Source organism: Dendrobates tinctorius, unplaced genomic scaffold (assembly GCF_039654945.1).
Source record: "Dendrobates tinctorius isolate UK_male_01 unplaced genomic scaffold, ASM3965494v1 ptg000077l, whole genome shotgun sequence".
Classification (NCBI taxonomy): Eukaryota; Metazoa; Chordata; class Amphibia; order Anura; family Dendrobatidae; genus Dendrobates; species Dendrobates tinctorius.
In genome coordinates this window covers 2,640,473-2,656,549 of record NW_027361745.1, presented here as the reverse complement: position 1 = coordinate 2,656,549, position 16,077 = coordinate 2,640,473, and the positions used below count along the sequence as shown (strand labels likewise).

General features: G+C 45.2%; 1 protein-coding gene across 1 annotated transcript in view; it reads right to left on the bottom strand.

Moving 5' to 3' along the window:
• The window catches only part of LOC141096660 (vomeronasal type-2 receptor 26-like), a 282,139-nt gene that overhangs the window by 208,660 nt on the left and 57,402 nt on the right, over positions 1 to 16,077 (bottom strand). The window contains exon 4 of the mRNA XM_073583373.1: positions 3,810 to 4,101. Within this exon, the coding sequence (XP_073439474.1) occupies positions 3,810 to 4,101 (292 nt within the window). The remainder of the gene's footprint in view (positions 1 to 3,809; positions 4,102 to 16,077) is intronic.

Below are 16,077 nucleotides of genomic sequence, written 5' to 3'. Positions count from 1 at the left end.
TCACTTTCGGAAAAAACGTCTTCGAAATCTTTCAGGTACTCCGGAATACCTTCCAGATCGACAGACGACACAGACACGGATTTAACAGCGTTAACAAGATGTCCCCGGTTACCACATTTATTATTGCATCCCCATTGAGTGATTTAGAATCATAGAATCATAGAATCGTAGAGTTGGAAGGGACCTCCTGGGCCATCTGGTCCAACCCCCTGCTCAAAGCAGGATTCACTAAATCATCCCAGTCAGATGTCTGTCCAGCCTATGTTTGAAGACTTCCATTGAAGGAGAACTCACCACTTCTCGTGGCAGCCTGTTCCACTCATTGATCACTCTAACTGTCAAAAAGTTTTTTCTAATATCTAATCTGTGTCTCCTTCCATTCAGTTTTATCCCATTGCTTCTAGTCTTTCCTTGTGCAAATGAGAATAAAGTTGATCCTTCTACAATGTGACAGCCCTTTAGATATTTGTAGACAGCTATTAAGTCTCCTCTCAGACTTCTCTTCTGCAAACTAAACATTCCCAAATCCTGCAACCTTTCCTCATAAGACAGGGTTTGCAGACCGGTCACCATTCTGGTCGCTCTCTTCTGAACTTGCTCCAGTTTGTTGATATATTTTTTAAAATGTGGTGCCCAAAACTGGACACAATATTCCAGATGAGGTCTGACCAAAGAGGAGTAGAGGGAAATAATGACTTCACGTGATCTAGACTGTATGCTTCTGTTAATACATCCTAGAATTGCATTTGCCTTTTTTGCTGCTGCATCACACTGTTGACTCATATTCAGTCTGTGATCTATTAGTATACCCAAGTCTTTTTCACATGTGCTGTCACTTAGCCCTATTCCTCCCATTCTATATATGCTTTTTTCATTTTTATTGCCCAGATGTAGTACTTTGCATTTCTCCCTATTAAAAACCATTCTGTTAGTTGCTGCCCACTTCTCCAGTTTATTTAAATCTTTTTGAATCCTCTCTCTCTCTTCTCTAGTATTAGCTATCCCTCCTAGCTTTGTGTCATCAGCAAATTTAATCAGTTTACCCTCAATTCCTTCATCTAAATCGTTGATAAAGATGTTGAACAATACAGGGCCCAGGACAGAGCCCTGTGGTACCCCACTTGAGACATTCTTCCAACTGGATGTGCAGCCATTTATGACCACTCTTTGGGTCCGATCACTAAGCCAGTTATGAATCCACCTAACAGTTGCCTTGTCCATTCCATACTTAGTCATTTTTTCAATAAGGATTGTATGAGAGACTTTGTCAAATGCTTTGCTGAAGTCAAGATATACTATATCTACAGCATTTCCCCTGTAACCCAATCAATGGTAGGATTATGGCGTTGAAGCCAAGGCATCCCCAGTACCAGTCCTGCAGTCAAGTTATCTAGCACCAGACAACTTAGTTTCTCCACATGAGTGGAACCCACTTTTAGAGAAAAAAGTTCAGACCTGCAACAGATACCGTCTTGGGTAAGAGGAGATGAGTCAATTGCCACAAGTTTAACAGAATCATGAAGCCTGACTGTCCCTATCTTATTAAGAGTCATAACCTTGGTATCAATCAGGTTCACAGCCGAACTGCAGTCAATAAAAGCAGTAGTCTCAACAGGACCATAACCAAGTTCCAGTTCCACCTGCAGCACCATTTTTGCACATGAGGAAAATTGTACCTGAAGGTCTGGGTAGCCTCCTCGATTACTACCCAGACCTAGTCGTTTCCCGCCATCTTGGAGGATGACGGACAGGAGGAGCAGTCGTTCTTCCAATGTCCAGATTTCCCACAATAGAAACACAACTGCTTTTCCCGGCGGCGTCTTCTTTCCTTTCCCTCACAGGTGACAGCACTCACCTCCATAGCCATAGGAAGAGTCTGGGTCTCATCTCCACTGAAGAATAAGGGCGTTTCCCGTTGCATAATGCCTCTAGCCCGCAGCCTGCGATCCATGCGAACCGCTTGGACCATGGCATCCTCCAGGATCCAGGGAGTCAGGCGGAGAATGAAGTGCCAAAGCATCCTTCAGACGTTCACACAGGCCTCTGTGGAACAGCCCCCGAAGGGCGGCATCACTCCAGGAAATCTCCGCTGCCCAACGTCTGAATTCAGTACAGAACCTTTTGGCCGAGTGCTCCCCCTGACAGACACTCATCACTTTGTCCTCAGCCAACCGCACTCTATCAGGCTCATCATAAATAAGCCCTAAGGCTTCAAAAAATGCAACCACAGACATTCTCTCAGGGGCAGAAGAGGAAAGCGAGAATGCCCAGGCTTGTGGGGACCCCCTAAGCAGGGACATCACTACCCCCACCCTCTGTTTCTCATCCCCAGAGGAGCGGGGTCTCAAAGAAAAAAAAATTTTACAGCCCTCCTTAAATGCACTGAAATCATCCGTGTTACCAAAAAATATATCTGGCAATTTAACCGGGGATTCAGGTGGGACTAAAATGACATCTCTATTCAACACCTGCTGGAAGCCTGCGGAAAGTACCCCCTGAACTGAGTCCTCAACCCGCCGTTGGGACTGGGCCAGAGCTTGGTGTTCCAAACTAAGCTTCTGCAGTGACTGAGTCAAGCTTTTCACCTGCTCAGATAAAGCACACATTGGGTCCATGCTGCAGAAGTGAGGAGAGAGAAAAAAAAATTGTAGGCCAGTTATAATGTCAAAGACACCGCACTGAACTTGCTCACTGAGCCAGTGTGCGGGTCCTGAGTAAAGCAAAAGCGTGCTCAAAGCTACCTGTGGAGCGGGCAGCAACCAAATAGATGCGTACTTCAGAGCCGCAGGACCTGAAGCACGTGACTGCTAGAGGCGTGGCCTAAACTCCACAGAGCTAGGAGCTGCAAGACAATTCCTAGCAGAGTAACTGTGAGACAAAGTTACCAAGGGGCATAGACAGTGAGAATAGTCAGGACGTAGCCAATGAGTCACACACAGAGATAGCTGCAAGGTACAAGAGGGCGAGCAGAGAGTAGTCAGGTCACAGGCAATGAGTCATACACAGATAGCTGCAAGGTACAAGAGGGGTGAGCAGAGAGTGGTCAGGTCACAGGCCATGAGTCATACACAGATAATAACGCAGTACAAAATCAACAGGCAAACTCACAACGGGAAACAGAGCCAGGTCAGAACCATATAAACAAGCTATAGCAACAAACAGGCACACGGGGGTCAGCACACTAGGCCAAAGGCAAAAGTATAACTGGCAGGGATTGAAGCTACCCAGGGGTTTAAGAAGCTCTCCCAGAACCAGAAAGAGGCCACAATCATTAACCCCAAGTGTGCAGGTCAAAACCTGCACTGAGCTCCAGACATTAACCCCCGGTGTGCAGCTCAAAAACCTGCACTGGGATCATGACACTCAGGAGCCTCATGCCAGAGCAGCCATCTCTCGGCGCTCCTCCTCCTCCTTCCTCCTCCTCTATTCGCTCATCTCCAGTCTCCACACTCTGTAATGTCTGATATTATTTGTACATGCACCACTGAATTATAAAGAGCTGTGAATTTTATTGGTGCCATATAAATAAAATCATTATTTTCATGTTTGCTTATTTCAATCACTTTCTCCTTTATATACTGGATGAATAAAGAACCAATATTGGTGTTTCCATATGTAGCAGATAACTTTACATGGGGAATCTTTCCTTTCTCTAGTGACTCCACAGAACATGAGATGATGTGTGTAGAAGGTGTGCTGTGCTTACTAAGATTACTGATTTATCACAGATATTACAGATATTATTAGAGAATAATTATTCAATCATATTACAACACTTGTACTAAAGAAATGCAGAGAGTGTCCAGTACCTGAGGGTATCCGTATAATCCAAGGATTTGTGCTGCTGCCATAGTGGGAGCTGAGGACTGATCACCAACGACACCAACCAGCCGACCACGGCCCATAGAAGAGTAATTCGGTATTATCCCACCCGGGCCAGACAGAAAATGTAACACATGTCGTGCTGCCGGTCGTCCATTAGAGCACGAGTCATAAAGATGATATCCCAGAGTAATATTGGGCAAAATGTCAGGATTCTTGTTGATATTTTCAATGGCAAAAAGAAAAATCAGATAAGATAATTTTCCCAGAAAGCTGCCCCTATAAAAAGATAATTTTTTATATATATATATATATATATATATATACACAGTGCTTTGCAAAAGTATTCCTTTCCTGTGAACTTTTAAACACTTTCTCACGTCAAACATAAAGCGTAACCTTTGTTGTAATTTTTATTTCCTCAATCAATAGTAGATGTGAAAATAAGCGGCTTTGTAAGATATCTAATCCAAGGAGGCCACTTCTTTCTCTTCCAGCACTGATCAGAGTTTATTAAAGGGGATCTGTCACCCCATTTTCGGCCTATAAGCTGCAGCCACCGCCATCAGGGGCTGATCTACAGCATTCTGTAATGCATTCTGTAATGCTGTAGATAAGCCCCCGATGTAACCTGAAAGATAAGAAAAAAGAGTTAGATTATACTCACCCGGGCGTCCGGCCCGATGAGTGTCGCGATCCAGTCCGCCGCCTCCCATCTTCATACGATGATGTCCTCTTTCTTACTTCTGCCACGGCTCCTGCGCAGGCGCACTACACTGCCCTATTGAGGGCAGAGTAAAGTACTGCAGGCGCCGGACCTCTCTGACCTTTCCCGGCGCCTGCGCACTGCAGTACTTTCTTCTTGCCATTGAAAATAAAAAAACAAGAATCTTGACATTTTGCCCAATATTACACTGGGATATCATCTTTATGACTCAATAGGGCAGATAAAGTACGACTGCGCAGGAGCCACGGCAGAAGTAAGAAGGAGTTTGTCATCGCTAGAAGATGAGAGACGCGGGACTGGACTGCGACACCGAAGGAACCGGACCGCGCCCCCAGGTGATTGTAATCTAACTCGTTTTTCTTCTCTTTCAGGTCACATCGGGGGATTATCTACAGCACTACAGAATGCATTACAGAATGCTGTAGATCAGCCCCTGATGGCGGTGGCTGCAGCTCATAGGCCGAAAATGGGGTGACAGATTCCCTTTAAAGTTCTCATCTCTAAGGTAACACTGGAGATCAGTGAAGACTTTCCCATTCCTGAGATAGGAGATGGCAGTAACGGACTGACTGTGACTGTCTAATTCAGAGCGTGTGCGCAGCGCAGACAGTGATTGTTGCACATCTGTATTACTAGTTACATTTTACCTCCATAATCACCGCGCCAATACACGGTCTTCTAGCAGGTCCTGGTTTATGGTATATTCCTTCAATTTCTTATTTTTACATCTACCTGTGATAGTGTGGTGCAGATGAATGTGGGGGGTGGTGTGTATAATACTAGGGGCAGGGAGCTTAGATTAGTAGCAGCACTCCAGCGCTGCCATAAAAAATGCTGGAGTGTTGCTTTAATTGGAGAATGATACACACCACACCTATATTTCATATTGGTGCCACAATCTGTTTTCTATATGTACAGTTGTGTGAAAAAGTGTTTGCCCCCTTCCTGATTTCCTATTCTTTTGCATGTTTGTCACACTGAAATGTTTCAGATCACCAAACAAATGTAAATATTAGACAACGATAACACAAGTAATCACAGAATGCAGTTTTAAAATTAAGGTCTTTTTTATTAATGGAAAAGAAATCCAAACCTACAGGGCCCTGTGTGAAAAAGTGTTCCCCCTTCCTTAACGCATAATTTATCTGTGGCCTATCACATCTTTGGGAAAGTAAGCTGCTTTCACATTCCTTAGCCACACCCAGGCCTGACTACTGCCAGACATTTTCTTAATCAAGAAGTCGTTTAAATAGGACCTGCCTGAGGAAGTGAAGTAGACCAAATGCTCCTCAAAAGCCAGACAAATGAGAAACAAAGTAATTGAGATCTATTGAGCTAGAAAAGGTTATAAAGCAATTTCTCAAGCTTTGGGACTCCAGCGAACCACAATGAGAGCCATTATCCACAAACTGAAAAAACAGGTATAAATCTTCCCAAGAGTGGCCGGCCGACCAAATTTACCCCAAAAGCACAGTGACAATTCATCAAAGATATCACAAAAGACCCAATATTTAAAGAACTGCAGGCCTCACTCGACTCAGTTAAGGTCAGTGTTCATAACTCCACCATAAGAAAGAGACTGGGCAAATATGGCTGCATGGCAGAGTTCCAAGACAAATATCACTGCTGAGTAGAGATGAGCGACTTTGCCTGTTCCTTAATGTGCGTCAAACTTTGCATAAGCAGATGCATAAGTGGGATGCTCATGATAATGATGGCATCATCTGCTCTTACCAGCCGTGTGCATTCCTCAAAACACTGAAGGACTTTACAGAGGTCTTTCAACTTTGACCACTGCACACCCAACAATTCCATGTCTGCTGGCAAACCGCCTGACTGTGTATCCTCCCACAAATGAATTACAGCCTGCCTCTGTTCGCACAGCCTCTCAACCATGTGCAGGGTGGAGTTCCACCTTGTCTATAATTAGGCGGTGATTGGGGAGGTGGAGCAATCGCTGCAGCTTCTGCATACGACTGGAGTGTACGGCCGAGTGACGGATGTGCGAGCACAGTGTTTGCACCTTATGGAGCGGGGATATTAACTCCGGATAATTATTAAGGAAGCACTGCACCACCAGGTTCAAAGTATGAGCCAGGCAAGGTATGTGTGTGAGTTTTCCAAGGCCTCTGGCTGCCACAAAATTACGGCCGTTATCACTGACTACCTTGTCTGGCTCAAGATGTAGACTGCCCAGCCATGACTCAGTTTGTCGCAGCAAGTAGTCGGCCAGTACCTCCGCGGTGTGTCTGTTGTTGCCCAAAGACATCATCTTTAACACAGCCTGCTGACGCTTACCACTAGCTGTTCGATAGTGGGACACCTCATGTGCAACACTGAAAGCTGCAGATTGAGTGCTCGTGCGACTGCGCTCTGTGGACGAGCTTTCGCTTATAGAGGAGGAGGAGGCTGTTTTCTATACCGTGGGCTAGGCAGCACTGTTCCACCGCCGCTGTGCCCTGTGGAGCCTGCGTCGACCACATTAACCCAGTGTGCAGTGATGGACACGTAACGGCTCTGGCCATGCCTACTGGACCATGCATCTGTTGTGAGGTGCATCTTTCCACTCACTGATTGCTTGAGTGCATGGACAATGTGGTCTTTCACATGCAGGTGGAGGGCTGGGATGGCTTTTCAAAAAAAGAATTGCCGACTGGGTAGGTCATAGCGTGGGACAGCATAGACCATGAGCTCGCGGAAAGCTTCGCTTTCAAAAAAACGGTAGGGCATCATCTCTAACGAGATTATTTTGGCAATGAAGGCGTTCAAACACAGTGTATGCGGATGAGAGGATGAGTACTTTCTTGTCCTAATCAGAGTGTCTGGTAGGGTGAGCTGTACTGGAGAGCTGCATATGGGGGAACTAGCGGTGGAGCGGACGGAGTGAGAGGGGGTTGGTGATGTATTGGTGGTGATGGCCTAGATTCAGTGTTGTGTTGCAAAACCATTGTGATTCCATGAGTGCTTTGGCCTTGCGACAACACCACAACATTTAGTGCTGGTGGTGTGCTTAATGGTGGCAGTGGTGTTACAGTGGGGGAAGTGATGGAGCGTTGCTGGCTACCTTCAGTCAGAGTAGGTACACATGTGTTAACCGAAATTTTGCAGTCCGTCCACGCTTGCAAATGCATGTTGGTTAAATGTCTATGCATGCAACTGTGTTATGATTGAGTCACCGTAGGAGGCAGACACAAAAATAGAATCTACGTCCAGAAAACCAGAGAAGTTGGCAACTATCAGATTGCAGACCCCTGAACCTATCAACACAACTAGCAGTAGTCGTGGGGGGTTCCTACGGTGCCCTAGACCCCTCGATCACAGCCGGAGAGCTAAATAGCCTAAAGACAGAAAAGGAAATCTAAACTGCCCCAGAGCAGACCCCAAAGTAAAAGGCAGCCCCCAACATATAATGACGGTGAAGCAAGATGAAAAAACACTCACACAGATAGAAAGATAGGGAGAGCAAACGATGGGGCCCAAGCTAACTAAACAGAACAGGAAAGGAAGGTTGCTGTCTGCAATTTGCCAAAACCCTATCAAAGACATAAGCCAACAAGCTGATATGGAAAAAGACCCTGAAGCAGCTAGGCTTCAAAAACTAAATCAGCACTCAGGTATTTTCAGAAGACAGAGCTAAAGGAGTTCAGCTCACCCCAGCAGGGAATGGCAGAAATCCAGAAAAACAAAGCAAAACAAAGTCAAAGCACAAATGCAAAAAGCTGAGCAGAAAACTTAGCTTTAGAAGAGCAGGAATTCAGACTGGTCTCCAAGGATCCCACAGAGAAATCACCCGCAGGGCAGAAGGGCGTTGGCAGCCTTATATCCAGTCAGTAACTCCACTCAGCCAGTCATTATCATTAGGCTCAGGTGTTTGATAATCAGGCTCACTACCTTTCTTTACCAGAAGAGGGAGTTCCTGGGGCCTCAGTAGTGAAGGGGAAAATGAACTCACAACACAACTGGTATTCAAATTTCTGAGTTGTTTACCTCGGCTAAAGGTCTTTCCCCACTTCTTAAAGGTAACCTTTGCCTCATCAGTAGGATTTTGGTCAAAGAAGTGCCACACTGCACTCTTCCTACTATGGTAGACATTGTTGCCCTTACACGCTCTGCTAACTTGACCGTCCGGCCAAGCTGTCTTGCAGCTCTTCTACTTTTTGGTCCACATTTTTGGACAGCTATGGACCTGCCAGATAACTGCTGCTGTGATGTCAATGCCTGCTGCAGATCCTTCTCCTTATCTGAACTATTGCCAGCGCCACCCTCATCCCCCAACGGATGCCAATTCGGGTCAAGAACTGGGTCATCCATCACCTCCTCTTCAAAGTCATCTGCACCTTCCTCTTTACCTTCCTCTGTGTCACAGTGTAAGGTGGTATAGTATGCGGGAAGGGGCACCTGAGTTTCAGCTGTGTCAGATTCTGGCTCGTTAAACTGCGAGGGCAATGTAGTGCTCTGGGTCAATGTACCAGCAGAATCGTGGCTGTGCATCAGTGCACTCCATGTCAGATTCATCTTGGACTGGGGAATTCTGCATTTGACTGGTAACCCAGGCATGGTATGTGAAAAGAGCTCCATAGAGTAATCTGAAGTGTCGGCTGCCGCATCCTTCACTTTTGGTGGGGGTGGAAGGACACAAGGAAAGGTGTTTTTCCTGACCAGAAACCTGCACTGACGACTCTGTGCTTGCAGCTTTGGAACGTTCAGAAGAGGAGGCAATAGAGCTGATGGCTGTTTTGGCAATGTACGCCAAAACCTGTTCCTGATGCTCTGGCTTTAAAAGCGGTTTTCCTACTCCAAGAAAAGGGAACCTTACAGGCCTTCTTGGGCCAGACGATGATGCAGGCTCAACACCTCCTGCCTTACCTGCTATTGTGCTTTTGCCAGAACCAGCCGATGCACCACCACCATCAGTACCAGCCGCGCCCCCTTGCCCACGTCCGCTGCCTCTTCCACCAAACTTCCTGATGTTTGGAAAAATGTACCCAAAATACCAGCAGAGAGATGGTACTTTATGAGTAGTGTCCAGCTTTGTAAGGTGTATTAAAAAAATTAAATCTACGTATATTTTTTGTTAGTCACAGACGCTCTGACAGTATGTATTTGACCATAATAAAACAAGCAGATATACGATACTGTATCAGAAGTGTACAGCTGGATATGTTTTTGTGTAACTAACAATCTCCGTATAAATATTTACGGAGTGTCACACACACACGCTGACTCTGCATAGATGTGACTGTAATGCGAACAGCAGATATACAATACTGTTTGAGAATCAGACAGCTCAATACAGTGTAGGTTTGGAAAAATGGAAAATCTCCTCTTTTTTTCCAGAAAAACACACAGATAGCTTGTATTTGTCCGTGATACTAGCCGGTACACGTTAGTGTGTGAGGAGCGTATACCGCTATACGGTGTCTGCATGGAAAATTGTAAATCTCAGGCTATGTTTATACGTTGTGACACACGCTGTCTCTGTATAGTTTGGACCGTTATCAAACAGCAGATATACTAAACTGTTTGAAAAGTCAACAGCTCTATACGGTGTAGGTCTGGAAAAATGGAAAATCTCGTTTTTTTTTTCCAGAAAAGCACACAGATATCTTGTATTTGTCCGTGATACCAGCCGGTACACGGTAGTGTGTGAGGAGCGTACACCGCTATACGGTGTCTGCATGGAAAATTGTAAATCTCCGTCTATTTTTATATGGACTGACAACACGCTGTCTCTGTAGTTTGAACCATGATCAAACAGCAGATATACTAAACTGTTTGAAAAGCTGACAGCTCTATATGGTGTAGGTCTGGAAAAATGGAAAATCTCCTCGGCTTGTTTTTCCAGAGTCACGCACAGATAGGTTCACTGTTTGAAAAGCTGACAGCTCTATACAGTGTAGGTCTGTAAAAATGGAAAATCTCCTCGTTGTTTTTTCCAGAGTCACACACAGCTTGTATTTGTCCGTGATACCAGCCGGTACACGGTAGTTTGAGGAGCGTACACTGCTATACGGTGTGTGAAAAAATGAATGCTCGGTAACTGAGCAGAACAAAATAATAAAAGTTGAAGTGCTTTGAAAAAAAGCAGTTTGAACAGCAGTGTGCACACAGCAATGCAGCTATCAGGTAGCCTTAAAAGGCAGCCAAATCACCACCAGCGCTGCTGCACACAACAAAAATCCTCCACTTTCACTGCACACTAACTGTAAAGTGAAAAGCGCTAGCAGCAGAAGCTATTTTTTCCCTTCTTCCTGCCTAACGCTCTCCCTGTTCAGAATCAGCAGCAGCACCTCTCCCTGTTCTAAGATCGGCAGAAGTTAGATGGCGGTCAGTGGTCACGGCCTTTTATAGCCCCTGTGACGCCACACAAAGCCAGCCAATCACTTCAATGCCCTTCTCTAAGATGGTGGTAGCCGCTGCCTATGTCATCACGTTGCCCACAGTTTGCATCCTCCATCATTGGCTGCAAAAAGGACGCTGGAAGCATCATTTGAAACGCGACTTTGGCGAGCGGATCGACGACCTCATGGCCGACGTCACACTATGGTCAGGTTTCGTTTCATGAAACCCGACTTTAGCGAAAGTCGGCGATTTTTGAATTTGGCCAACCCGTTTCACTCAACTCTACTGCTGAGCAATATGAGCTGTGGTACAGTAAAGGGTATTTTACTAGATGGGAGATACATTTCTCCCAGCAGATTAATGTTTGGCCAGGTGTTTCCCTAAAGACAGGACCTGTGATGATGTCATGGTCACGTGATCAGCCCATGTGATGTCTACCTCACCGGTGGGAGGGGTTATGGGCTATGTAATGAAATCTCTTTAACAATAACAATATGGAAGGGGCCAGGAGCCATTTGGTGAGCTGCATTTCTTGCTACATGTTCACAGACTTATCAACCAAAGTCCGGTATAATAAAGGGCACTTCACTTCAGAACATAACACTAATCCCATATACCGCTACACAGGATAACGAAGAGGTCCCAAATATGTTATTAAATAATTTTTATTTCGAATGATTGAAATAAACATTATAAAAAGGGAAAAAGCCGTGTATAGGAAACGCCCGAGCACAAAGTTACAAAAATAGGAATTCCCTTTGAGATATGGAGGGTTGATGTTATTCACATGCAATTCTAGTTTATTTTTCTAGGTAGTCTGGATTTTCTTTGGTGATATAGTGGGTCCATGTTACCTTACATGTGACTCTTGTTTATTGATTTATTTATTTCCCTTCCACCTTGAATCCACTGACAGTTCCCTTGGTCATAGTTATAAAGCACCTTTTTTATGGTATTTTCCACCAAACTCCATACATTTATGGGCAATTCTTCTGAGATATATACATATAGGTTATGCAGTGTTCCAAAAACATAGCACTATGTGATGGTATTAGCTCATTGGAGCAAATGTTATTGTACATGCGTTCTGCAGTATATACCAGTTTTTGCATTGCTGTTTCTATATACTCTTAATATTATTAGTATATTTATTGCCTGTATAGATCTCAACTCTGTTTACATGTGTTATGGAGTGATAATGATATAAGTGCTTTATTTCTGTATTTTTGTAACTTTGTGCTCGGGCGTTTCCTATACACGGCATTTTGCTTTTTTATAATGTTTATTTTAATCATTCGAAATAAAAATTATTTTATAACATATTTGGGACCTCTTCGTTATCCTGTGTAGCGGTATATGGGATTAGTGTTATGTTCACAGACCTACCAGTGGAAAAGCCAAACTTCACATGCCACAAATGCAAGAGTGTGTCCCTGTTGGAGGAAAAGTTGCAAAATCTCGAAGAGAGGTTAGCTACGTAGAAGATCATTAAGGAAGGTGAAGAGTTCTGAGACAGAGCAGAATTATCTCTTCATGTTACAGAAAGAGAAGAAATGCGAAGTGCACCTGAAGAAACAGAGGAATGGAGACATGTGACCCAGAGAAGCAGGAGGATCAGGAGGCAGTCAGCACCAATACTGCTCAGAAACCAGTACCAGGCTCTCACGCAGGAGAACAATGAAGAAATACATCAGGATAAGACTTTGCCCACAGTCAGCAACCTTGTACGCCTTCAGAGTCCTCCTGGATGGTGAAAGAAAAATGTTATGAAGAAGAAACGGAGAGTGGTGGTCATGGGGGATTCCCTGTTGAGAGGAACAGAGGCCGCTATCTGCAGACCGGATATAACTTCAAGAGAAATGTGCTGTCTTCCAGGTGCAAAAATTAAAGATGTGTCTGACAGGATATCAGGACTCTTCAGACCTACAGATGACCTCCCATTCCTGCTTATACATGTGGGGACAAATGAGACCACGAGAAACGACCTTGAAATAATCTGCAATGACTTTGAAGACTTAGGTAAGAAAGTGAAAGAACTGGGAGCGCAGGTGGTCTTCTCTTCCATCCTCCCAGTGGATGGCCATGAAACAAGGAGGTGGAATAAGATTCTGCAGGTGAACAACTGGCTACGTCGATGGTGCCGTCAGCAACGATTTGGATTTCTGGATCACGGAGTGAATTACCTATACGATGGACTACTTGCTAGTAGAGTTGAGCGAAATGGGTCGGTCAAATTCAAAAGTCGGCGACTTTCGCTGAAGTTGCGTTTCATGAAACGAAACCCGACCATAGCGTGAGGTCGGCCAGGAGGTCGGCGACCAGAGCGCCAAAGTCGCGTTTTAAATGATGCTTCCATCGCCCTTTTTCAGCCAATGATGGAGGACGCACACTGTGGGCAACGCGATGACATAGGTATTGTTCACCACCATCTTTGAAAAGGGCATGCAAGTGATTGGCTTGCTTTGTGTGGCATCACAGGGGCTTTAAAAGGGCATGAATGCCGACCGCCATCTTCTGCCGATTAGCATTAGGGAGAGGTGTTGCTGTTGCTGATTCAGAATAAGGGAGAGCGTTAGGCAGGGAAGAAGAACAAATTTACAGCGTCTGCTGGTAGCGATTTCCACTTACAACACAACGCTATATTTTTGTGCATCAGCTCTGTTGGTTATTAGGCCTCTTTCACACTTCAGTTATTTGCATCAGTTAAAATCCGCCAAAAAGGCGGACTAGCGGATCCGTTCTCAACTGATGGCACCCAGATAGATTTTGGAGTTAATTTAGTGTCTGGAGGATCCGCCAGCTAAAAAAACCTTGCAAGCTCCGTTCAGAAATCTTTGAGGATGTTGACGGAGTCTAACATTGTGGCGGATCCTCACAAAAACGGATGCAACGGAAGGCAATCAGTCAGGATCCGCCAATAATGAAAGTCAATGGGGAAAAAAACGAATCCGCAAAGAAAAATGGCGGATCCGTTTTTTTCAAAATTGGCGGATCTTGACTGATTGTCAAAAACGGAAGTGTGAAAGAGGCCTTAGGCTTGCATTATAAGGCTCCCTGATAGCTGCATTGCTGTTTGCATACTGCTGTGCAAACTGCTTTTTTAAAAGCAAAAATACTTTTCTTCCTCTTTTCTGCAGTTACCAAACCTTCATTTTTCCACACTTTCGTGTGCCGCAGTCCTGCTTATTAGGCTGCCTGCATCCATATTAGGACTGAGAGCATCATTGTCAGCCTCCTAAAATCTGTAGTGAAATCCAAATTCTCACCACCCTCCACCTTGTCATACACCATCCAATTTCATCCTGTTACATTGAGGTGTAATCTCTACTGGGCCTGAGGCAATAGTTCAGCGTCCTCAAATTTCTAGTGAGATTCAAATTCTCACCAATACTATATACACATTCTACCTTGTTTTACAGTACCTTATAGCTGGTGGTATTTTGGGTATATTTTCACAAAAATGAGGAAGTATGGTATAAGAGGCCATGGAAGTGGGCGGGGGTTGCCAGCTGGTCCTGCTGGTGGTAGTGCATCTGTTGGTAGTGGCAAAAGCATAATAGCACCTAAGGCAGGAGGTGTTGAACCTGCGTCATCATCGGGCTCCACAAGGCCTCAAAGGCTCCCTTTTCTAGGAGTAGGTAAACCGCTTTTAAAGCCGGAGCTTCAGGAACAAGTTTTGGCTTACATTGCTGACACAGCCTCCAGCACTCTCGCCTCCTCTTCTGAAGTTTCAAAAAATAAAAGCGCTGAGTCATCAGTGGAGGCTCCTGGTCAGGAACAACACCTTTCCTTGTGTCCTTCACCCCTACCAAAAGTGAAGGATGCGGCAGGCCACACTACAGATTACTCCATGGAGCCCTTTTCACATACCATGCCTGGCTTATCAAGTCAAATCGTGAATTCCCCAGTCCAAGATGAATCTGACATGGAGTGCACTGATGCACAGCCACTGCTAGATTTTTCTGCTTGGTACATTCACTCAGAGCACTACATTGTCCTTGCAGTGTACTGAGGCAGAATCAGACCCTGATGAAACTCAGGTGCCCCTTTCTGCATACTATACAACCTTACACGGTGACACAGAGGAAGGTGCATAAGAAATTGAAGAGGAGGTGATGGATGACCCAGTTGTTGACCCAGATTTGGCATCCATTGTGGGAAGAGGGTGCCGCTGAAAATAACTCAGAAGAGGAGGAGGAGGATTCGCAGCAGGCAAAGACATCGCCACAGCTGTTATCTGGCAGGACAGTACCAGTCTAAAAACGGGTTACAAAAAACAAAAGAGTTGCAGGACAGCTTGGCCAGATGGTCAAATTAGCACAGCTTGCAAGGCCTCAAAATGTCTTCCATAGTAGGAAGAGTGCAGTGTGGCACTTTTTTGAACAAAATCCTAATGATCAGGCAAAAGTTATCTGTAAGAAGTGCGCAAAGACATTTAGCCGAGGGAAAAATCTGAGAAATTTGAATACCAGTTGCATGCTTAGACATTTAACCACCATGCACTTGCAAGCGTGGTCGGACTACCAAACCTCACATACCACATGTGCACCTGCTCCGAATGAAGGTAGTCAGCAACGCTACATTGCTTCCCCCACTGTAAGCCCACTGGTTAGCACACCACCAGCAGCAAATGTCGAGGTGTCGTCGCAATCAGTCATAGAATCATAATTTTATTGCTACAAAAGACTGAATCTAGGCCATCAGAAAGAACACCAACTCCATCACCATAATCAACCCTCTCTCAGTCCGCCATGTCCACCATATGCAGCTCTCAAGTACATCTCACCCTACCAGAGACTCTGAGTAGGACAAGAAAGTACTCATCCTCTCATCCGCGTACACTGGCTTTGAATGGCCACATTGCCAAACTAATCTCGTTAGAGATGATGCCCTACCGGTTGGTTGAAAGCAAAGCTTTCCACGAGTTCATGGCCTACGCAGTATCACGCTATGACCTACCCAGTCGGCACTTCTTTTCGCAAAAAGCCATCCCAGCCCTCCACCATCATGTGAAAGACGGCATTGTCCATGCACTCAAGCAAGCAGTGAGTGGAAAGGTGCACCTCACAACAGATTCATGGTCCAGTAGGCATGGCCAGGGCCGTTAGGTGTCCATCACTTGCGCACTGGTTTAATGTGGTGGATGCAGGGTCCACAGGGGACAGTGGCGGTGGAACAGTGCTGCC